This window comes from Babylonia areolata, chromosome 8 (genome assembly GCF_041734735.1).
Source record: "Babylonia areolata isolate BAREFJ2019XMU chromosome 8, ASM4173473v1, whole genome shotgun sequence".
Lineage (NCBI taxonomy): Eukaryota > Metazoa > Mollusca > Gastropoda > Neogastropoda > Buccinidae > Babylonia > Babylonia areolata.
In genome coordinates, this window is record NC_134883.1 from 15040437 (window position 1) to 15065309 (window position 24873).

The 24873-nt window shown below is 39.8% G+C and overlaps 2 protein-coding genes across 2 annotated transcripts in view; one reads left to right on the plus strand and one right to left on the minus strand.

Moving 5' to 3' along the window:
- The first annotated feature begins 419 nt into the window (after positions 1 to 419).
- LOC143285053 (large ribosomal subunit protein eL20-like) lies at positions 420 to 7297 on the plus strand. Its single transcript, XM_076592239.1, has 5 exons — positions 420 to 489; positions 5223 to 5402; positions 5896 to 6025; positions 6494 to 6603; positions 7152 to 7297. Exons 1-5 carry the CDS (start codon positions 472 to 474, stop codon positions 7242 to 7244), a joined length of 531 nt encoding a protein of 176 aa, XP_076448354.1. The 5' UTR covers positions 420 to 471; the 3' UTR covers positions 7245 to 7297.
- A 4799-nt stretch (positions 7298 to 12096) lies between these two features.
- The window catches only part of LOC143284564 (protein pigeon-like), a 75784-nt gene continuing 63007 nt past the window's right edge, over positions 12097 to 24873 (minus strand). The window contains exons 27-31 of the mRNA XM_076591353.1: positions 24007 to 24074; positions 20449 to 20539; positions 17575 to 17634; positions 15307 to 15423; positions 12097 to 12447 (exon numbers count right to left, since the gene is read on the minus strand). Coding sequence (XP_076447468.1) covers positions 12326 to 12447; positions 15307 to 15423; positions 17575 to 17634; positions 20449 to 20539; positions 24007 to 24074 — 458 coding nt within the window. The 3' untranslated portion in view covers positions 12097 to 12325. The remainder of the gene's footprint in view (positions 12448 to 15306; positions 15424 to 17574; positions 17635 to 20448; positions 20540 to 24006; positions 24075 to 24873) is intronic.

Sequence of the window (24873 nt, forward strand, 5' to 3'; positions counted from 1 at the left end):
ATGTGTACACACACACACACACACACACACACACACACACACACACACATATATATATATATATATATATATATATATATATATATATATATTGATATATATATATATCGATATTGATATTGTTAGGTACATGTGTAATATTGTTGTATCGTGTGTTCTGGAACGTGTTTATCCGGCCAGGCATAAGTGACCATACACCTTGACATCTTACTGAAAATGGAACAGAAAATTCCTAGTAATTTAGGTGCCAGAATCATTTTCTCTACACACATGTATAATTGGTATGAATATTTGTTTTTCTTTCTAACTGGAAATTAACGATCACAGACAATTACATTTATGTCAAGATGTGTGGGTCTTTTTTAATTTGTATTGTCGCATGGTAAAAAGATGCAATCTTTTTTTCTTTTTTTTCCCCGAGATCTCGCGCAGCGACTTCCGCTCATTCTTTTTCCTTTCTCGTGAGTCGCCATGAAAGTCAAGGGACAGGTAAGTGGCAGCAACTTTTTGCCTTAATTGTATCTTTTCAGAACATGGTGACTGATTCAGTATAAGCGAGTCATTTGTAAGCATAACTTTCCCAGCCATATATTCAAATATTTCCCATTCATAAAATTGATATAGTAAATATACGTGTATCGCGTTCCAGAAATCGGAACACGTGCTCGTCAGACGTCACTGAAAGCATAGCTCATCGTAGTCGTTCGGAGAAATTTTATTGCAAAGATTGTCGTCGCAGTGTTTTCTTATTTATTCATGTGTTACATCCTGATTAAGATTATCATTTATGCCCCTTCTAGTGTTCTACTCATTGAAAAAAAAAGAACATGGCTTTGGTTCCTCTACACTAGACTACAGGATGCTTCTGCCAAACTTGTGCAAGGTGTACATGTATCTTTAATGTACCATCTTTACACTGATCCTTCAGTTTCAGTAGCTCAAGGAGGCGTCACTACGTTCGGACAAATCCATATACGCCACACCACATCTGCCAAGCAGATGCCTGACCAGCAGCGTAACCCACCCCAACGCACTTAGTCAGGCCATGAGAGAGAGAGAGAGAAAAAAAAAGATCCTTCAGCAGTTTATGATCATGTTTGTTTGGGACTGAATGGCTTTGTGTCTCTGATGATGAAGATGGTGGCTCATCCTTAGGATGGCTGGGATCGATGAGCCCCTGAATGGGCAAAAAGTAGCACTAGTAGTAGTAGTCTGCCACTGAAAGTGTGAAACAGACATAGAGTCGAATTCCAATAATTATTATTTTAGTTTTTTCTAGGTCTTATAAGTTATATGAAGGCATTTCTACCTCCATATATCCCCACATGACAGAGTAGTCAGTATGTTGATTGTGGCCATTACGAGGATGATGATGAAGCATACGCTTTCAAAAGTTTCATCAGCCAGGGTAGAAGGTTTATGATATTTTTACTCCATAGCAGATAATAAAAATATATTTGAAATCTCTTCACTGTGGTGGAGGGAAGGCAAGGAAAGCCCCTTAAGGGCTAAAAACATTTTGCCGTGTTATCAGTGGTTGGTTCTTTTCTGGTTGAAACAATGAAAGTTTTAATTTTGTTCAAACAGGCTGGTCACTTGTATGCATTTTTCCCCTTGATATTTGATGCATGTAAAATGAAATGTTTACTGTCTAAAATTTCATTAGATTTATAACTTGAGAGAACAGTTGTCTGTTGGTCAGAAGTATGGGTTTGTTTGTTTTTTAATTTGATGATTTGAACATTATATGTTTATAGATTATACTAGGGTCGCACACAAGTGCCTCTTTGATGCCTGTCTGAATAAATTAATTATATTTTCTGAAGGCATCAGATGTATGCTACAGAAACATGCTCTTGTACTTATCTCATTCATATCAAATTATTATCATTTATAAAACTTCACATTGTATTGGTAAACTATTGGTGGGATATCTGCTATTATACATCGCAATTGTGAATAATGATAATATATCACTATATGCACTCACTTTTTTATGTTAGAAATGTGCATATGAAATCTGAAGTAACCTAAGAATTATTTTCATAAGGCTGGTTTTACTTCCCAGTCTATTTGTGCAGATGTATCTCTGAAGAATTTATTCATTTTCCAGAACTCATGTTGCAGAAAAGAGCATACTTCAGTTATGCAGATTATTGTTTTCAGTGAAGCAGAAAATCTATCACTTAGTTCACAATAGTGGTATCCAGTCTCTGTAAGATGTTTGCACACATGTACCTTTATCTAAAGAAATTATTGCATTTTCTGAAGACATCAGGCGTGCTATAGAAACTAGCTCCTTTCGCCTGTCTTACTCTTTGCTTGTACCGAGAGTGAATTAAGGGGCTGATAATGTTCTTGTCTGTCAACAGTATCAACATAAAAATTACCACACACTAGTACAGTAGTTGGGTTTAGTTTCCAATCTAATTGAAGACATCAGATGTGTGCTCTAGAAACCAGTTCTATCACCTGTCTTACTCTTTGCTTGTACTGACAGTGAATTAAGGGGCTGATAATGTTCTTATCTGTTAAAAATATCCTACAAAATACCAGTTAATATGGTTCAGTTTCCAGTCCTTTTGCACACATGTACCTCTGTCTGAAGAAAGGATTCAATTTTCTGAAGACATCAGGTATGCTATCTCCTGTCGCCTGTCTTACTCTTTGCTTGTACTGACAAAACAATTATCACCTACAAGTACAGTAGTTGGATTTAGTTTCCAGTCTGTTTGCACACATGTACCTGTGTCTAAAGAAAGGATTCAATTTTCTGAAGACATCAGATGTGTGCTATAGAAACCAGCTCCTGTCGCCTGTCTTACTCTTTGCTTGTACTGACAGTGAATTAAGGAGCTGATAATGTTCTTGTCTGTCAACAATATCAGCATAACAGTTATCACCTACAAGTACAGTAGTTGGGTTTAGTTTCCAGTCTATTTGCACACATGTACCTCTGTCTGAAGAAATGATTCAGTTTCCTGAAGACATCAGATGTGTGCTATAGAAACCAGCTCCTGTCGCCTGTCTTACTCTTTGCTTGTACTGACAGTGAATTAAGGAGCTGATAATGTTCTTGTCTGTGAACAATATCAGCATAACAGTTATCACCTACAAGTACAGTAGTTGGGTTTAGGTTCCACTAATTCCAGTCTATTTGCACACATGTACCTCTGTCTGAAGAAATGATTCAATTTCCTGAAGACATCAGATGTGTGCTATAGAAACCAGCTCTTGTCGCCTGTCTTACTCTTTGCTTGTACTGACAGTGAATTAAGGGGCTGATAATGTTCTTGTCTGTCAAAAATATCAACATAAGAAATACCAGTTAATATGGTTCACCTTCCAATCCATTTCCACACATGTACCTCTGTCTGAAGAAAGGATTCAATTTTCTGAAGACATCAGGTATACTAGCTCCTGTCACCTGTCTTACTCTTTGCTTGTACTGACATAATAATTATCACCTACAAGTACAGTAGTTGGGTTTAGTTTCCAGTCTGTTTGCACACATGTACCTTTGTCTGAAGAAAGGATTTAATTTTCTGAAGACATCATGTGTGCTATAGAAACCAGCTCCTGTCGCCTGTCTTACTCTTTGCTTGTACTGACAGTGAATTAAGGGGCTGATAATGTTCTTGTCTGTCAACATCATCATCATAACAGTTATCACCTACAAGTACAGTAGTTGGGTTTAGTTTCCAGTCTATTTGCACACATGTACCTCTGTCTGAAGAAATGATTCAATTTCCTGAAGACATCAGATGTGTGCTATAGAAACCAGCTCCTGTCGCCTGTCTTACTCTTTGCTTGTACTGACAGTGAATTAAGGGGCTGATAATGTTCTTGTCTGTCAACAATATCAGCATAACAATTATCACCTTCAAGTGCAGTTGTTGGGTTTAGTTTCCAATCTATTTGCACACATGTACCTCTGTCTGAAGAAATGATTCAGTTTTCTGAAGACATCAGATGTGTCATTGTGTGCTATAGAAACCAGCTCCTGTCGCCTGTCTTACTCTTTGCACTGACAGTGAATTAAGAGGCTGATAATGTTCTTGTCTGTCAACATCATCATCATAACAGTTATCACCTACAAGTACAGTAGTTGGATTTAGTTTCCAGTCTATTTGCACACATGTACCTCTGTCTGAAGAAATGATTCAATTTCCTGAAGACATCAGATGTGTGCTATAGAAACCAGCTCCTGTCGCCTGTCTTACTCTTTGCTTGTACTGACAGTGAATTAAGGGGCTGATAATGTTCTTGTCTGTCAACAATATCAGCATAACAATTATCACCTTCAAGTGCAGTTGTTGGGTTTAGTTTCCAATCTATTTGCACACATGTACCTCTGTCTGAAGAAATGATTCAGTTTTCTGAAGACATCAGATGTGTCATTGTGTGCTATAGAAACCAGCTCCTGTCGCCTGCCTTACTCTTTGCTTGTACTGACAGTGAATTAAGGGGCTGATAATGTTATCTGTCAACAGTATAAACATAAAAGATATCAGTTAATAGGGTTCAACTTCCAGTCCATTTGCACACATGTACCTTTGTCTGAAGAAAGGATTTAATTTTCTGAAGACATCAGATGTGTGCTATAGAAACTAGCTCCTGTCGCCTGTCTTACTCTTTGCTTGTACTGACAGTGAATTAAGGGGCTGATAATGTTCTTGTCTGTCAACATCATCATCATAACAATTATCACCTACAAGTACAGTAGTTGGGTTTAGTTTCCAGTTTATTTGCACACATGTACCTCTGTCTGAAGAAAGGATTCAATTTTCTGAAGACATCAGATGTGTGCTATAGTAACCAGCTCCTGTCGCCTGTCTTACTCTTTGCTTGTATTGACAGTGAATTAAGGGGCTGATAATGTTCTTGTCTGTCAACAATGAACAGTATCAACATTAAGAAAAAATATCAGTGAATAGGGTTCAGCTTCCAGTCTATTTGCACACATGTATGATGTATCTCTGTAGAATTATTTTTTCAGTTTTCTGAAGACATCAAATTTTTGCTATAGAAACCAGTTCCTGTCACCTGTCATACTCTTTGCTTGTACTGACAGTGAATTAAGGGGCATGTAGTTTTTATCTGCTAACAGTATAATTGCATTATTTTGAAACATTCTATTCTTTTTTCTTAGCCTGTGCAAGCAAGGCGAGTTTCTCTGCCATTATTCATGGCCTTTTGATTGGTTGTGTCTGTGTGGACAGCTAAGAGAATACAAGGTGGTGGGGCGTGGCCTGCCCAGCTCCAAGGTACGCACTCCCACGCTGTACCAGATGAGAATCTTTGCTCCGGACATGGCCACTGCCAAGTCACGCTTCTGGTACTTCCTCAGTCAGCTGCGCAAACTGAAGAAGGCCACCGGTGAAATCCTCTCCTGCAGCAGAGTGAGTGCTGATTCTAGTTCCTGCTTTTTCCGTTTTAATTTTAGAAGCAAATTTGCATTTGATTTTATTTGTTTTAATTATTTACAAACAGTTTTGCAAGCGGGGGGGGGGGGGGGGGGGGGGGTACACACATTAAGAGCCAGTTCAGTGAGCAAATCTGGAGTTCTTCCCACATAAACATACAGCCTCCCTTTTTCATTCATTTTGTGGTGGAGAGGGCAAAAACTTCTGTTTTTTTATTTTTTTATAATTCTTTGTGCCTGTCAACATGAATTCGGAAAGCAAGGTTTCCACATTATTTGCCAGCACTGTGTTCTGTTGTACATTAGACATACAGCCAGATAAGTTGGGAGCCAAGCATCCTATACATACTTGATTAATTCTTTTGTTGAATCACACAGTTAAAAATATGATATGTAAAAAAAAAAAAAAAAATTAGTTCTGGACAAAATGTAGTCAATCTGAAACTTTAAAAAAGGAATTTGTTTTGCAGGTGTATGAGAAGAGACCACTGAAAATAAAGAACTTTGGTGTGTGGCTGAGATACAACTCGCGATCTGGCACACACAACATGTACCGTGAATACAGGGATTTGACGGCGGCCAAGGCTGTCACTGCCTGCTGTAAGTGGCAGACTGCACTGCAGTCTCTGTTTAAAGTGAAGGTGATACTGCTTCAGTGTCACAGCCTCAATGTAAAGAATGTTAAAGATAGTCATTTAGTTGAAATTCACGTGATGTATGACCTTTCCTTTCTACCTGTATACTTCACTGACATGGAGATCAGTCTGTATCATGTTTATGTAAACGAGAAAAAAAGTCAACAAAAATGTTTTTGACACCCAGTCATTTTATTTGCTGTGGGGGAAACCCTCAGAATTTAACATGTACTGATAAATTGTGAAACTTGGATTACTTGCTTAACTGCAAACTGGTTAGACAGTTGATAGTTAGGGTCACTATTTTCTTTTTCTTTTTTCATTTCTTTTTCTCATTTTTTTTCTTTTTTTGGTTGTTTTTCTCTCTCCATTCTTTGTATATATATTTTAGACTTGAGTTTTTCCAGTGAAATCAAATCTTTGTTATTTCCAGACACGGACATGGCTGCTCGTCACCGAGCCCGTGCGTCTTCCATCCACATCATCCGTGTGGAGGAGGTCGCTGCAGCCAAGTGCCGCCGCCCCAACATCGTGCAGTTCCATGTAAGTTTGGGGCACTATGTTCTGTGTGGTGTGTTCAGAATTAAAAGGCAGTGCCAGTCTTAAATATAAGCTAATTTGTGTTTGCACATTTCTTCTGTCATTGCTGCTGTGTGCACATGTAAAATGATCAGTATAAGGACAAGCCTGGCTCTTCCATTTTGAGGATGTGTCTGGGTTTATTCAGTGTACCTTTCGTTTATCTGTGTGCCAACTGAATTGGTAGCATAAGCAGCATTGATTTGAAGTTGTGTACCTTGTGAATGGAGTGAGTTACCACTCTTTACTACTTGTCAATCATTTGTTTCCTGGCCTTGTTGTTTATTCATTTTAGGACAATAACACACACACAAGATAGATATAAATGGGTGAAGATCTTAACTCATTCTACTCCCTGTACAGTTAAAATAATAACAGGATCACTTCCTTCATAGATGGGGTACATGTATTCTCATACTGACATGCTATTCTAGTTTAGTTCTTGCTTTGCTGTAACTTAAGCGTTCACCCAACATCTGCCTATAATGGGTACTTTTGTTTTATTCTTGCAGAACAGCAACATCAAGTTCCCTCTGCCCCACAGAGTCAACCAGAAGCTGCATGCCCCACGCTTCTGTGCCAGTCGACCACACACCACTTTCTAGAATATTACCTAGTGGCCAAGGGCATTTTGGATAATAAAGGAACTGCCAAGGAAGCACGTTATTTTTGCTTTAGTGTGAAAGAAATGTGTGTGATTGTCTTCATTGTGAAAGGAGAGTGCATGTTTGAATGACAACTGCTTGTTCTGAGGATTTCAGTGTGTAATGCAGTTGAGCTTTTGTAGTAATAGGCATTGGTCACTGAACAAACGACCACACAATGTTCATGATTTGGAGCTGCAGTCTTTTGATGGAGTCTGAATATAAGATGGATGGCTGCACATGCAAACAAAAACCTATGTACACAGAATTTGAAGGTTGTGCACTAAAATTTTGTGATGAAAAGCTTTGGGCACTGTTGTCTTTTGGAAGCAAAGATGATCCAGTGCAAGTTATGGATTTTGTTTTTAGTATCAAGTATGAATTCTTCCCCATAATTTCAGTCCTCACAGTCGCCAATCCCTTGTGTGTATTCTCAACACTAAGTGCCAACAGGTTCTGTTTTTTTTAATTCCCAGTGCTAACTTTTTTTTTTTTTCACAACCCTTCACTTATTCTCTAAACCCACAGAATGAGCTGTGTCAACACCTGTCCAGCCCCCCTTCTATATGAATGGCTGATACCGATCTGTTCACAGTTACAAACTTTGTGTGGGAAGGGGCAGGGGAGATCTGCCACAGCGCCAGCAGTCAACAGGGGAATTATCAGCGTCGGACATCCCTGATGCTGAATCACTTGTTCTGATCCAACATACCCAGGACATCGTTTACTAAGCCTCCTTGAACTGGAGACAATAATCACGATTAAATGTCGCCTCAGGGTGGAGACTGCCACCATATCTCTCCAACAACAGTCCCCCGTCAATCTGCTGACAGAAACACTGACAGCAAGCATGAAGAGGGGACTTCGAAACTGGGATCACAATGAAAGCATGGCATAAACACCTTACATTTTGGGGACAATTTCGAACCAAAGCTTCTGTATCTCTGGATAAAATTGGGTGGTGTGTGTCAAATGGAATTCTAGCAAGCAACACAAATCTGTACAACCTCCCTCAACCCTGACAACACCCATTTCTTTCTTGATACAGTGCCACTATACTGAAATAACATGCACTGTACATTGCAACAGAAAGAAAAATTCAAAACCATACTACCCCTTATCTCAAGTCTGGCATTGTCTGATCCAATTACATCAAGACTTCAGTAGTGATCATTAATTCATGCTGCTTGATAAAATTTAGTGGGCAATGTCAAATCAACAACACTGCCAGAGCTGTTTAGAAAAACCAAAACAAAACAGCAATCCATATTCAGTGATCTCCCCTTCAAATGCTGCTAGCACTGTCAATGTTTTGAAAAAAATTGGGAAGCAGGGCACAGGTGCTGGTGGAAAGTTTGCCAACTTGAATGCGCATGTGGTATGCTTGTGTTAGAATATTAGGATGGTGTGCGAGCGAGGCAGAGAGAGAGTGGGAAATACTGATCACAAACATGCCAGTTTTCAAGATAGTGTACTTTCCATTCTTTCTAAGTTCCGTTTTCTGAACATCGTTCATGTTCAGTGGTGGTTTGGGGCGTCCTTCATGTTCTGTATCTGACAAGTATTGGTGAGAGTGGGTGTGTCAACTTTGCATTGTCATTGAAACTGGACGATTCAATTTCAGTAGCTCAAGGAGGCGTCACTGCATTCAGACTAATCCATATACGCTACACCACATCTGCCAAGCAGATGCCTGACCAGCAGCGTAACCCAACGCGCTTAGTCAGGCCTTGAAAAAAAGGAAATAAATAATAGATAAATACATAAAAAAAGAACTACTACTACTAATAATAATAATATGTATAAGGCACAAAAACTTGAAGTCAACTATAAGCGTAACAGCTAGATTAACTCACTCAGTACGGCCAGTCCTCTCTTCTCCTCTACACAGACCCCTCGATGTCCAGTGGGTGTCTGAATGACCCAGCCTTTAGCTTCCGTCGTCAGAATTGTGGTATTATTTGTCAACATTCACCTCTTCAGTTTAAGAGCCTTCCGGGAAACTTGCAATATTTTGATGATGGTAATTGGGGTGAAACGCTGTTAACGTCGTCTCTTTCGCCGTTCGTATGGAAAGAGTTAAAGAGTGATGGCAGGGTGGGGGCCAGTGAGTCATTCACTTTCACTGGCATGTTCAGTTGTGGGACATTTAACTCCAGGCCACTCTCCCTGGTGACTAGCACCCGTACTTGAATCCACTTGTGAACATCAGGAGGGGGAGCTTGAGTAAGACCAGGTAGGGATTAAACTTTTATTAACTATGGGGAGGAACAGCTGATTCACAAGTTTGGACTTGGTATATATAGGGTGCATTAGCCTGCCTTCCGCCTTAAAAAAAAGAAGAAAAAAGCTTAATTTTGATCTTTTTAAATAAAATTTTTGAAAACTTGTGATGTCTATTTTTTATTCATTGAGTAAGAGGAAGAATGGCAGACACAAATATATACTGGTCCAAGTTTGGGATTTGGTCGTTCCTCCCTGAAGTAATTTTTTTTTCTTCTGAATTTAATTACACTCCAAGTTGTAATCAGAATAGTGTATTTCAAAGGAAAAAGCAGTGGTTACACATATCTTCTCATCAAGAAGACAAAACTGCAGTTTGAACGAAAACACATCGTCATGCGTTAAGGGCCCTAACAAAAGCACACCAACAATGCATGTCACGGAAATAAAATGAAATAATTAGCATTAAAAAAAATTCCCCAGCATGTAAATGTCATAAAATGACTCAACTGGCATTAAAATGAACAAAATAAGGATATATGTTCTCACTAACTAAAAAGCATTACTTCGGCAAACACTGTCAGTGAGCTTTTGCCCCCATGACAATGTGCTTCATCCATGACCCTACCGGTCAAGGGAAACAACTGATGTAAGACCCAGATCTGTGCCTGCCAACCCGTGTGGTCCACTTCTGAATGCACTAGTGTATAACTCAAATTGTCCACAAATTTGATCTAAACAGTGCATATCGAGATGTCATTTTAGAAAGCTACACCATGTATTATCAGATACTAACCCCAAAATCCATTTGTAAGTATTCTTCACAGTCTTTTTTTTTTTTTAAAAGGGAGAAAGTTTTAAACCTTTTTCTGCATCATTTCATTTATAGCAACAGGAAACCAAGAAAGTGCATGCAAGCAGAACGTTTTTCAGTCTTCAGGTAACAAATGTGGATGACACTTGTGGTGCTGGGGCACATCTTGACATGAACAAAGCCCTACTTATCAGACCTACCATTCATTCATGAATGAAATACCACGTCCCTGTTTCTTTGAATACAAATGGCTGATCTTGAGTTTTGTGCCTTCTTTAGATCAGTCACATGCTTTGGAAACCAATTACATCAGGCCAGAACAGTGATTTCCAACAATAGATGGAACTAGCAATCACTTGACAAAAAACCAAATTAGTGATTCACTGACTACTTCACGGCACTAAGACTGGGTGGCTTGGTAAGGCTGGTGCCTCTGGGTCATGCTGCAAATCAAGTTCTCATTTCAGAAAGCAGCAGCAAATTTGGATACTGCAAAACAAGTTTTTTTCTTGTTTAGTTTTATTTTTATTTTTTATTGCTACACATTTTGAAACTGCAAACGGAATTTACATTCTTTTTTTATGTTTGACAGTGAAGATATGTTTCTAGGTATTAACAATGCACAAAGTAGACCAAAGGTCTGGACATCATCATTGTGGAATACAGGCCTAGTCACTGTATGAAAACTGGGCATCAACATGGGGGAATACAGACCTAGTCACTGTATGAAAACTGGACATCATCATGGGGGAATACAGACCTAGTCACTGTATGAAAAGTGGACATCATCATGGGGGAATACAGACCTAGTCACTGTATGAAAAGTGGACATCAACATCGGGGAATAGAGACCTAGTCACTGTATGAAAACTAACAGGAGGAAAACCCTGGTGAATAACCCTGCTAAGTCCTGTAGCATCAAAGGTCAATGCTCCCATAGCACTAACAAAGGTGATCACATGTTGACTGCTGTAACAATTTCACTGAAATATTTACAAGAGTCAACAAGTAATCAGTGTCCATGGACATTATAAACGATGGCATTCAATATTAGATTCCTCACTGAAAAGTTTGGCTTTTCTGGTAGTAGAATGTGCTGAAGATCACACTGATTAATAATCACAGAAATTGATCACAATTACTTACATTCAGCTGGAATACAATAACAGTTCTGATACTGTGGGTCTGTAGATCTTAGTGACTAGACATAACAAAAATTTGTCTTTCACAGCCACAAAAAAATTATCCAATGATAACCAGCACATAGTCCATAACTGTCACTGGACATTATAACAGTTCATCAAGCGGCACATGTCCAAGAAAAACTGCCCCACAGCTGACATCACATCAACTGAACAAACTGCATCAAGCCGGTATCTTCTCAACATCAATCACAGACACTTAGATGCTCCTGCGTCATTAGACGCATGAGGCAATCAGAGCACTCCATGTTCCATCCTCCACAGTCCTCAACCAGTTTGCTGGTGTCACCCCACTGTCTGTTAGCATAGCAAGTCTCTCTCTCTCTCTCTCTTTTTTTGTTTGTTTTTGTTTTGTTTTTCTGGTCCTAATCCCACTTCCCCCGTCCCGCCTCTCACGCACACCCTTCCAATATTATGTTTTTTCTTTCTCCAATCACTGACACTCACCCTCTCCATTTTAGAGTTTGTACTCTATCTTTTCCACATTCTGTTCTCTCTCTGTCTGTCTGTCTCTCTTCCTTTCTTAGTCCCTTCCCCCTTGCCCCCCCCACCCCCCCCCTGCCCCCCACCTCAATCACCCCCCTTTTCATTCGAATATACAGAAATGTTGATTTCTAATTCATACTAACAATCATCATTATGACAGGAATGATAATCCAAATAATAATAATAATAATATCATTTATTTTCAGTCTAATATCATCATCTTAGATGAACAGACTAAATAAATAAACGAACGAATCTTTCCACTGCTTGCTGCTAGTTCATCTTGGGCTGTCAGACACCCCTGACCAAAACTGCCATCAGAAATTCATGGTTGACAGATCAAACTGAGCGTGGTGACGTGTAAAAGACATAGCAGCTTCCTCGATAACGCTTGTGTCGTACATCAAGGACATAGACCCCGGCCTCTGTCTCTGAATCTCTGCAACACCACACACAGCAACAGGGTTAGACATGAAAGCAATGTCTGCAACACCACACACAGCAACAGGGTTAGCCATGAAAACAGTGTCTGCAACACCACACACAGCAACAGGGTTAGCCATGAAAACAATGTCTGCAACACCACACACAGCAACAGGGTTAGCCATGAAAACAATGTCTGCAACAACAACACACACAACAGGGTTAGCCATGAAAACAATGTCTGCAACACTACACATAACAACAGGGTTAGCCATGAAAACAATGTCTGCAACACCACACACAGCAACAGGGTTAGCCATGAAAACAATGTCTGCAACAACACACACAACAACAGGGTTAGCCATGAAAACAATGTCTGCAACAACACACACAACAACAGGGTTAGCCATGAAAACAATGTCTGCAACAACATACACAACAACATTGTTAGCCATGAAAACAATGTCTGCAACACACACACAGCAACAGGGTTAGCCATGAAAACAATGTCTGCAACACCACACACAGCAACAGGGTTAGCCATGAAAACGACCTCTCTTGCATGTGTAAACAAATAGTTGCCTTGAGATTAAAAATAAGAGTGCTTTGCAAGAAGAAATTAATTCCTTGGGGTGGAAAAAGCACTTGTCTGCAACATCACACACAATTGGGTTAGCGATGAAGATGTCTCTCTTGTACATTAAAACAAAACAAACAAACAAACAAAAAAACAAAAAAACAAACAAACAAACAACAAAACATTGCCTCTACATTAAAAAAAAAAAAAAGTTCTTTGTAAGTAGAAATTAATTCCTTGGGGAAGATGCTATTAAATGAAAAAATAACATTATAACAAGGTCTGCTGCAAGAAAAAAAAAGGTACACCAGGAAAAGATATTTGCCTCCACTTTACAAAAACTAGACCCTTCACCAGGAAAATGAAAGGTTTCTTGGAATACACATTTTCTGCACCTTTTTTTTATTTGCTATCATGCAAACTTTTTTTTTGCTGTGAGAACCAAATGTCAGAGTCAAATATCATGTGGAAACAGGAAACAGAAAAACGAAAGTTAAATTCCTTCTTCTTCTTCTGCGTTCGTGGGCTTCAACTCCCACGTTCACTCGTATATACGCGAGTGGGCTTTGTACGTGTATGACTGTTTTTACCCCGCCATGTAGGCAGCCATACTCCGCTTTTGGGGGTGTGCATGCTGGGTATGTTCTTGTTTCCATAACCCACCGAACGCTGACATGGATTACAGGATCTTTAACGTGCGTATTTGATCTTATGCTTGCGTATACACACGAAGGGGGTTCAGGCACTGGCAGGTCTGCACATATGTTGACCTGGGAGATCGTAAAAATCTCCACCCTTTACCCACCAAGCGCTGTCACCGTGATTCGAACCCGGGACCCTCAGATCAAAAGTCCAACGCTTTAACCATTCGGCTATGGCGCCCGTCAGTTAAATTCCATGATTCATATTACTGTGACTGACTATTATCTGTGTCACACTACACTGCTTGTAAGTACACGCTGAAGAGTAAAGAAGCACAGGGGACTGGCAAGGTAAGTGAAATCAATCAAACCCTCCCATCATACAAATCTACAGAAATTATCAACACTACTACGCAGCCTGAAATCACATGGAGTGGTGGCCCAGTGGTAACACATCCACTTGGGAAGTGAGAGTAATCTACAGGGGTGTGGGATCAAATCCCAACCTCGCCAGAATTATCTCCCCCTCCACCAGACTCTTGACTCTGAGTGGTGGTCTGGACACTTGGATGAGACATGCACTTAGTGCATGTTAACCCTTTCACTGCCAGTCAATTTAAAGCGCAAAATTCCCTTGTGCTATAAACACGGAGAATATGGTGTCTGAGAATAGCTGGAGATTTCCCCTGTGATGTGTAGAAAATATAACCTATCCTACCACTGACCATAAAGAACAGTAAGTTCATGGATAACAGACCCATGATCTGGTCACCCTTCAGTGACATGGGTCCTCTACCTAGCTGCTGCATAAATGCGAGTTTGGCAGTGAAAGGGTTAAAGGGACAAAAGTACTATCCCTGGCAAAATTTTGAAGAAAAATCCACATTAATATACATGCGGGTCTGTGTCTGACTGAAACCCTGACTGGAATGACACAAGAAACAAATGACAAACACAGAAAGAAAGGTGTCAGTGGTCTCTGCCCTGGTAGGCAGCCTGGCATGCAATGACTCCGTGTTTGTGACGCACTTGAAGTTTGGTCTCCAGTCAAAGACAGGTGGAGTGATGGCCTAGAGGTAACGTGTCTGGCTAGGAAGCGAGAAAATCTGATTACGGCTCAGCCGCCGATATTTTCTCCTTCTCCACTAGACCTTGAGTGGTAGTCTGGACACTAGTCATTCAGATGAGATGATAAACTGAGGCCCTGTGTGCAGCATGCATTTAGCACACGTAAAAGAACCCACAGCAACAAAAGGGTTGTTCCTGGCAAAATTCTGTAGAAAAATCCACTTTGATAGGAAAAATAAAACTGCACGCAGGGAAAAAAAAAAAAAAGAAAGAAAAAAAGGGTGGCGCTTAGTGAAGCGACGCGCTGTCCCTGGGGAGAGCAGCCCGAATTTCACACAGAGAAATCTGTTGTGGTAAAAAGAAATACAAAATACAAAAAATTACATAAACATCAATAATAATTATTCTTCTTCTTCGTTCGTGGGCTGTAACTCCCATGTTCACTTGTATGTACACGAGTGGGCTTTTATGTCTATGGCCATTTTTACCCCCGCCATGTATGTATGCAGCCATACCACATTTTGGGGGGTATCAATAATCATAACAAAAACAACAATAATATCCCACAACTGCACACACTGACACTGACCCAGAGCTGTGTCCTCCAGATGCTTAATGAAGATGGTCAGCGGTTTGAAGGACACCGTCTCTGTCGAAGCAACACTGCGACTGTCTGTGCTTGCTGTGACGCTGCGACTTCTTACGTCTGCCAAACACAAGCCAGTGAGAAATGAAGTGGCACCTGTTTGTATTACTGATACATTCATGAAAACCATGCAGACTTTTTATCTATTATGCAGCACAAAGTAGATCACCACTGAAAAAAAAAACAAAGGGAGAGAGGGAAAAAAAATTATGAAAAAAAAAAAGAAATGCCACCTAACATTATTTTATCATTATTCATACTTTCATGAATCCCAGGCAGACTTTCTTTTTTAACTCACTCAGTATGGCCAGTCCTCTCTTCTCCTCTACACAGACCCCTCGGATGTCCAGTGGGTGTCTGAATGACCCAACCTTTAGCTTCCGTCGTCAGAATTGTGGTATTCTTTGTCAACATTCACCTCTTCAGTATAAGAGCCTTCCGCTTGCAATATTTTGATGATGGTAATTGGGGTGAAACGCTGTTAACGTTGTCTCTTTCGCCGTTCGTATGGAGAGAGTTAAAACTCTCGTGACTTCAGCATAATAATTCCATTCAACATGCAATTCACTCGAGGCACTGCTCATTCGTTTTTCGGTTTTATTTCTCGATAAGCATTTGTCTTTTTAAATGTTATAATTATCTTACTGAATATTCTCCTTTTTATAATGATCGAAACATACACATACGCGCGCCCGCATGCACACACACACACTCTCACACATGCAGGCACATACAAGCGCACGCGCGCATGCACACACGCGCGCACACGCATACACACGCACATAACGATTCATGCACACGCACAGACACACATACAATACACACACAGTTGTTTCACTCTAAATCATAATGTAATAGTATCTTACCCACATGTTTTTCTTTTTACATAATAATTGATGTGTGCATGGTGATCAGTGAAGGGTGTGTCAGTTCTTTGTTTTTTCTCTTTGATTTTTGCTGACGGGTATTTTATTTTAAGTGAGCCTAAAGAGAATTTTCTGTTTTGGTTGAAGCAGACAATAAAGTATAGAAAACTAGAGGAAATGTGTTCATACGTAAGATATCCCATGTGTGGGTTGTGTTCTTTCCACATTACGTTAGCTAAGCAAAGTGTCCATAACTCTATGCTGATGCTAGATATAATGTCTATTATATGTTATAAAACTGCACTGTTACACATGATGAAAATGTATCCACTTTGACCAAACTGATAGAACAATATATTATAAGTATAATGACTTATGATGACGATGTTATTGTTAATGTACACTGTATTCTTTTTTTTTTCTTTCTTTGTTTTTTCCCCTTTCTTTTCCATCTACTCTGAATTGTTATAATAAATTCATATACAAAATAGTCCGGGGAAAAAAAAAGAAAAAAAAAGTATTTTGAATTGAACTGAACTGAATTAATGTGCTTAAAACCATGCACAAAATCAATTTTAGCAATCGTAAAAGAACAAGGGATAAGTTTCCTGATTCAACAACATCAACAACAACAACAAAATAAGAAACATATGCTGTTTCCCATCTATAAGCTAGGGTGTAATTTTACACATCAGAAAACATGGCAAACATCCTCTGTATCCCAATCTCTCACTACAACACTGATCAAAGCAATGTGCAACTGAAAAAAACAAAAAAAACAACAACAATGGAATAAGGCAAACAACAACAACAAACAGAAAAACTTCAGAACTTGTCTGAACTGATAACACTAGCGTTATCTGAAAACATGAAGGTACTGATATCACTGATGGCTGAGTTTTGTAAAGGTGTGGTAAAATCTGTGGAGTGATGGCTTAGAGGTAACGCGTCCGCCTAGGAAGTGAGAGAATCTGAGCGCGCTGGTTCGAATCACAGTTCAGCCGCCGATATTTTCTCCCCCTCCACTAGACCTTGAGTGGTGGTCTGGACACCAGTCATTCGGATGAGACGATAAACCGAGGTCCCGTGTGCAGCATGCACTTAGCGCACGTAAAAGAACCCACGGCAACAAAAGGGTTGTTCCTGGCAAAATTCTGTAGAAAAATCCACTTCGATAGGAAAAACAAATAAAACTGCATGCAGGAAAAAATACAAAAAAAATGGGTGGCGCTGTAGTGTAGCGACGCGCTCTCCCTGGGGAGAGCAGCCCGAATTTCACACAGAGAAATCTGTTGTGATAAAAAGAAATACAAATACAAATACAAATCTGTTTGAAGCAACCCACCGACAGATCTGTCGTCTATATCTCCCGATCCTGCATGCCTGCGGTACGTCATCACCATTCCTGAAACATCCAGTGGCAGGCAGTCTGCATCAATCAACTTGATCAAACATTTCAATCAGCGTTTCTTCTTCTTCTTCTTCTTCTGCGTTCACTCGTATGCACACGAGTGGGCTTTTACGTGTATGACCGTTTTTACCCCGCCATGTAGGCAGCCATACTCCATTTTCAGGGGTGTGCATGCTGGGTATGTTCTTGTTTCCATAACCCACCGAACGCTGACATGGATTACAGGATCTTTAACGTGCGTATTTGATCTTCTGCTTGCATATACACACGAAGGGGGTTCAGGCACTAGCAGGTCTGCACATATGTTGACCTGGGAGATCGTAAAAATCTCCACCCTTTACCCACCAGGCGCCGTCACCGTGATTCGAACCCGGGACCCTCAGATTGACAGTCCAACGCTTTAACCACTCGGCTATTGCGCCCGTCAATCAGCGTTTCTCAATTCTAAAGTTTTTAACACAAAAAGCAACTATCATTCTTCTATTTTTGTCTTGAAATATTAGCTTAGTAAAGCAGATTGTGATGCTGAATGTACTGATTAAAAACATTTTTTTTGGTTATATCCTTGAAGGAAGTATGAATGATCATCAGTGTTTTCACATGCAGAAGATTCAGTGGCATGCTTGAATGCTGTTATTATGATATTCCATTTGTCTTTTAATCATATTCACATCATATTTTCAATGACTTACATTTATCATCATTTCTCATGTCTGGCATGCTGCAGAAGAAAACTTTCCATTTCAAACATTTTCTTTTTTCTTTTTTAATGTACAATACAGTACTTGAATCTTGTTTCTTTTATTCAATCTTATGTCGATCAGACAAGATGCTGGAAACATTTTTGTAATCCCCAATATTCCAGTGTTGCAATGACCATGCAACAAGACCCAACAACCTTGCTAAAACAATGCTCCAAGGAACTGTATTTGTATTTGTGTTTGTATTTCTTTTTATCACAACAGATTGCTCTGTGTGAAATTCGGGCTGCTCTCCCCAGGGAGAGCGCGTCGCTATACTACAGCGCCACCCTTTTCTTTTGTATTTTCCTGCGTGCAGTTTTTTTATTTGTTTTTTCCTATCGAAGTGGATTTTTCTACAGAATTTTGCCAGGAACAACCCTTTTGTTGCCGTGGGTTCTTTTACGTGCGCTAAATGCATGCTGCACACGGACCTCGGTTTATCGTCTCATCCGAATGACTAGTGTCCAGACCACCAATCAAGGTCTAGTGGAGGGGGAGAAAATATCGGCGGCTTAGTTGTGATTCGAACCAGTGTGCTCAGATTCTCTCGCTTCCTAGGCGGACGCGTTACCTCTAGGCCATCGCTCCACACAGGCCATCACTCCACATTGGGCCATCACTCCAAATAGGCCATCACTCCACATAGGCCATCACTCACTCCACATTAGGCCATCACTCCACATTAGGCCATCACTCCAAATAGGCCATCACTCCACATTAGGCCATCACTCCACATAGGCCATCACTCCTCATTAGGCCATCACTCCACATAGGCCATCACTCCTCATTAGGCCATCACTCCACATAGGCCATCACTCACTCCACATTAGGCCATCACTCCAAATAGGCCATCACTCCACATTAGGCCATCACTCCACATAGGCCATCACTCCTCATTAGGCCATCACTCCACATTTGGCCATCACTCCTCATTAGGCCATCACTCCACATAGGCCATCACTCCACATTAGGCCATGACTCCAAATTAGGCCATCACTCCACATTAGGCCATAACTCCACATAGGCCACCACTCTTCGACTGCTGAGGGAGGGAGATGGAGGGGGAGACAGAAAAAAGAAAAAGCGAGGGACTGACAACATTACAGAACGGACGGGGAAACAAACCACTCTGCAGAGACCCAGGCTTTGACCCACAGCTGTGAGACAGAACTGGAGGAACCTGGTCAACAGTTGTTCTGTGCACTGCACGAATGACCCTTCACTGAGTAAAGGGACGAGGAGGAGGAGGACGCACACATACACACTCAAACATGTAACATCCAACATTTTACGTGTATGACTGTTTTGTTTATTTACCCCGCCATGAAGGCAGACATACTCCGTTTTCAGAGGTGTGCATGCTGGGTATGTTCTTGCTTCCATAACCCATTGAATGCTGACATGGATTATAGGATCTTTAACGTGCATATTTGATCTTCTGCATGCATATACACATGAAGGGGGTTCAGGCATTGGCAGGTCTGCACATATGTTGACCTGGGAGATCAGATAAATCTCCACCCTTTATCCACCAGGCCCCACCGAGATTCGAACCTGGGACCCTCAGATTGAAAGTCCAATGCTTTAACCATTTGGCTATTGCGTCCATCAGTTGGTTCTACCTAAGCAGATAACCTGTCACGTGAATGCCTCTGTGTTTGTAAACTGCTTCAAGTTTGGTCTCTGACTTAATACTACAACCACTGCTACTACTACTTATTATTACCATCATTATATCATCATGATGGTGATGATGATGATAGTGGAGACAGTTGCAGTCATTAATATCTGGGTTAGAACTGATTACAGTGGAGAGTGTCTTTCCCAAGCTACATCCCCACTATATATACAGCAAGAAGGCTTTAGGACAGTCGGCGTTGGGGATGGTCCCCAAAGGCCAGCCACCCCCCAAGGCTGCAGCACTAACAGCCAGTGCAATCTTGCCTCCTAGTTTAAGAGTCATAGTCCTTCACAAAAGAGTAAGCTGTAAATGATTTCCTACTGCAGTGGAGAAAGCATAGACCATACAACTTTCACTAGCGCCAAAAAAAAAAGTGACCTTCACCTTCCTGCAGGACTTGTGCCACTTGCTGCTGGGCTGCCGCTTTCAACAGCAGTGGGTGCTTCCAGCGCTGAAAACAGTCCTCTGCGAATGGCTGCAACATGGACCACACATTGTCAGCACTGAGGACACTACAGTTCCACACATCACTTGTGTTTGATCCGTAAATAACAGTTCCACGCATCACATGTGTTTGATACGTAAATAATAATGCACATCACATGTGTTTGATATGTAAATAACAGTTCCACGCATCACTTGTGTTTGATACGTAAATAATAATACACATCACATGTGTTTGATACGTAAATAATAATACGCATCACTTGTGTTTGATACGTAAATAATAATACACACCACTTGTGTTTGATACGTAAATAATAATGCACATCACATGTGTTTGATATGTAAAGAATAGTTCCACGCATCACTTGTGTTTGATACGTAAATAATAATACACATCACTTGTGTTTGATACGTAAATAATAATACACATCACATGTGTTTGATACGTAAATAATAATACACACCACATGTGTTTGATACGTAAATAATAATACACATCACTTGTGTTTAATACGTAAATAATAATACACATCACTTGTGTTTGATACGTAAATAATAATACACATCACTTGTGTTTGATACGTAAATAATAATACACATCACATGTGTTTAATACGTAAATAACAGTTCCACACATCACATGTGTTTGATACGTAAATAATAATACACATCACTTGTGTTTGATATGTAAATAATAATACACATCACTTGTGTTTGATACGTAAATAATAATACACATCACATGTGTTTGATACGTAAATAATAACACACATCACTTGTGTTTGATACGTAAATAACAGTTCCACACATCACATGTGTTTGATACGTAAATAACAGTTCCACACATCACATGTGTTTGATACGTAAATAATAATACACATCACATGTGTTTGATACGTAAATAATAATACACATCACTTGTGTTTGATACGTAAATAATAATACACATCACTTGTGTTTGAAATGTGTAAAAGGACAATTGATGTACAAATATAAACAATACATATCACTTGTGTTTCATAAGTAAACACCAGTGTGACACATCACTTGTATTTAATGTGTAAATATCAACAGTACATATCACTTGTGTTTGAAAAGTTCATACCAATTTGACATATCTCTTGTGTTTGATGTGTAAATAACCACAATACACATCACTTGTGTTTGACACGTAAATAAGAACAATCCTACAGGTTGTGGTAAAGCTGCATCCATTCAAAGAGGCTCATCAAGAAATGGGACATAATTTGAAGCAAGTATCTTCTTCTTCTTCTGCGGTCACTCGTATGCACACGAGTGGGCTTTTACGTGTATGACCGTTTTTACCCCGCCATGTAGGCAGCCATACTCTGTTTTCGGGGGTGTGCATGCTGGGTATGTTCTTGTTTCCATAACCCACCAAATGCTGACATGGATTACAGGATCTTTAACGTGCGTATTTGATCTTCTGCTTGCATATACACACGAAGGGGGTTCAGGCACTAGCAGGTCTGCACATATGTTGACCTGGGAGATCGTAAAAATCTCCACCCTTTACCCACCAGGCGCCGTCACCGTGATTCAAACCCGGGACCCTCAGATTGACAGTACAACACTTTAATCACTCAGCTATTGCACCCGTCTGAAGCAAGTATCAATACTAAGGGACTATTATCAAATGATTAATGATCATAAAGTATGTAATTAGTCATTCAGATGAGACGATAAACCCAGGTCCTGTGTGTAGCATGCATTTAGCACATGTAAAAGAACAAACAGCAACAAAATTGTTGTCCCTGCCAAAATTCTGTAGAAAAACTTACAGTGACTGTTTAACACATACGCTTGTGGACAGAAAAAAAAAGGGTGGTGTTACACTGTGCTGAAGTACTTTCTCTGTGGAAGGCAGCCCAAATTTCACACAGAGAGATCTGTTTGTGAGAAGAAAAAAAGTACTAGAATACAACAATACGATAAATAAGAACAGTCCCAAAAGTGGTGGTAAAGGTGCAATAAAATATCAAAATGGCTGATAATAAGTACCGGTATCCATTTTGACTGGCTATGTTCAGAAACAAGACAAAACTATTTGAAGCAGAAAAGATTACTCAGGGATATTACTTCTTGAATGATGATTCAGAAAAAAAAAAAAAAAGTTTTTGACTGGTTATGTTCAGAAACATGACAAAATCTGAAGCAGAAAATAAGACAAAGGGATATTACCTCTGAATTGATAACCGTAGTGATTGGAACATCAGTTTTTGGTGACAATATTCTCCACCAGAAAACAAACTGGCACTACACTTTCTTTATAATATGACATCTGTTACCTAGAGGGTAATTATCACAGAAAACCCTCCACTGATGACAAGAATGTAAACAGCACTTCTGTCAAGAAACTCTTCTCAATCCAACTCACTTCAGTTTCAAACTATGTGTTTCGGCTGTTAGTTTCTAGCACGTGTATGTATGTGTAACTGTGCATGTGCATATGCTTGGATGTGTTTTATGTGTTTTGTTAATGTTCATCATTTGATGTAAAACTTTTAACAGGTGTGCTGTGCATATGTCATTCTAAAACTGTGGGGATATTTCTCTGTGTGTGTGTGTGTGTGTGTGTGTGCGTGCATGTGAGCATGCGTTCATAGATGTGTGCGAGTGTGCGTGTGTGTTGATTTTATATTGTCAACACTTTCGCATAATTTATGCACTGCAACATCTGATTAAAATGAAAATTTGATTTTTACTGCCCCAAAAATGTTCACATATTATCAAGAAAGTTCCAGATCACATAACCAACACAAACACTGAAATCACTAATTATAAACCCATCCTTCATTTTGTCTCATCCAGATGTTTATAAAAACTGATTCATAATTTTGATGACCATTGCCATCTTGATCTGAATCCATTTTTGACTCACTTGTGTAAACAAAGTGAGTCTATGTTTTAACCCGGTGTTCGGTTGTCTGTGTGTGTGTGTGTGTGTGTGTGTGTGTCCGTGGTAAACTTTAACACTGACATTTTCCCTGCAAATACTTTGTCAGTTGACACCAAATTAGGCATAAAAATAGGAAAAATTCAGTTCTTTCCAGTCATCTTGTTTAAAACAATATTGCACCTCTGGGATGGGCACAAAAAAAAATTAAAAAAAGAAGCCTAATTATATGCAAACTGCATTTACTGTTATATTTATATTTTTTGTATTCTCTAAACTTGAAACTTTGACCTCTTATTCTGACACAACAACAGGAGGAGTAATTATTATCATTTTTTGTTCAAACAGGACCTTCTTTTGCTAAGCATGGAATTTTTATTTATTTTGCAAACGTTTTGGTGCAGATAGTAAAAAAGAGAAATTACTCTGTAATTAATGCTAGGGGACTTAATTTATCACAAGTGAGTCTTGAAGGCCTTGCCTCTCTTGTTTTTTTCTTTTGGTTGATGCTTGCTTTCTCATTCCCAACTCCTCTCTAGAGCGAGTGTGCTGGCAAGGTTATGTCATCATTCACTCACCTTTGGCAGCCGTGAGAGAATGTGGAACTTGATCTCTGCATTGTTGTTTTCAGCATCATCTGGAAGATCTGCAATCAGCGCCTCACACGTTAATCCGTCTTGTAAAACATGTGCAAGTGCATGTGTACATGAGCGCAAGTACTGCGTCACCAAATGCATGCATGAATGCGTGTAAGTGTGTGTGTGCATACATTGTGTGTGGGTGTGTTCACAAGCATGCATGCATATGTGTGTTAAAAAAAACAACAGCAACAACATTTGAACAAATGAAGGAGGAAAAGGATTTTTTGCATTCTGTACACGCCAGCAAGTGTACATGTGCATGTGTTTGTGTATGTGTGTACACATATGCACACGTATGCAGCATGTGTGTGTACACACATGAACATACACCTTTGTGTGTGCTGCACGTGCATGTACACTTGGCTGACTGTGAGAGAGCAGGAACAGCAGATTGACATACACTCTACAAGGTTAACTCACTCAGTACGGCCAGTCCTCTCTTCTCCTCTACACAGACCCCTCGGATGTCCAGTGGGTGTCTGAATGACCCAACCTTTAGCTTCCGTTGTCAGAATTGTGGTATTCTATGTCAACATTCACCTCTTCAGTATAAGAGCCTTTCGCTTGCAATATTTTGATGATAGTAATTTGGTTGAAACGTTGTTAACGTCGTCTCTTTCGCCGTTCGTATGGAGAGAGTTAAAAGGCATGAGGGGATAATGACAGTCACATTGACTGTTTAGACCCTGCTGTACAATAATGCTAATGATAATAATAATAACGAGAAGAAGAAGAATAAAAAGAAAAAGAAGAAGAAAGAGATGAAGAAGAAGAAGAAAAAGAAGCAGAAGGAGGAGGAGGAGA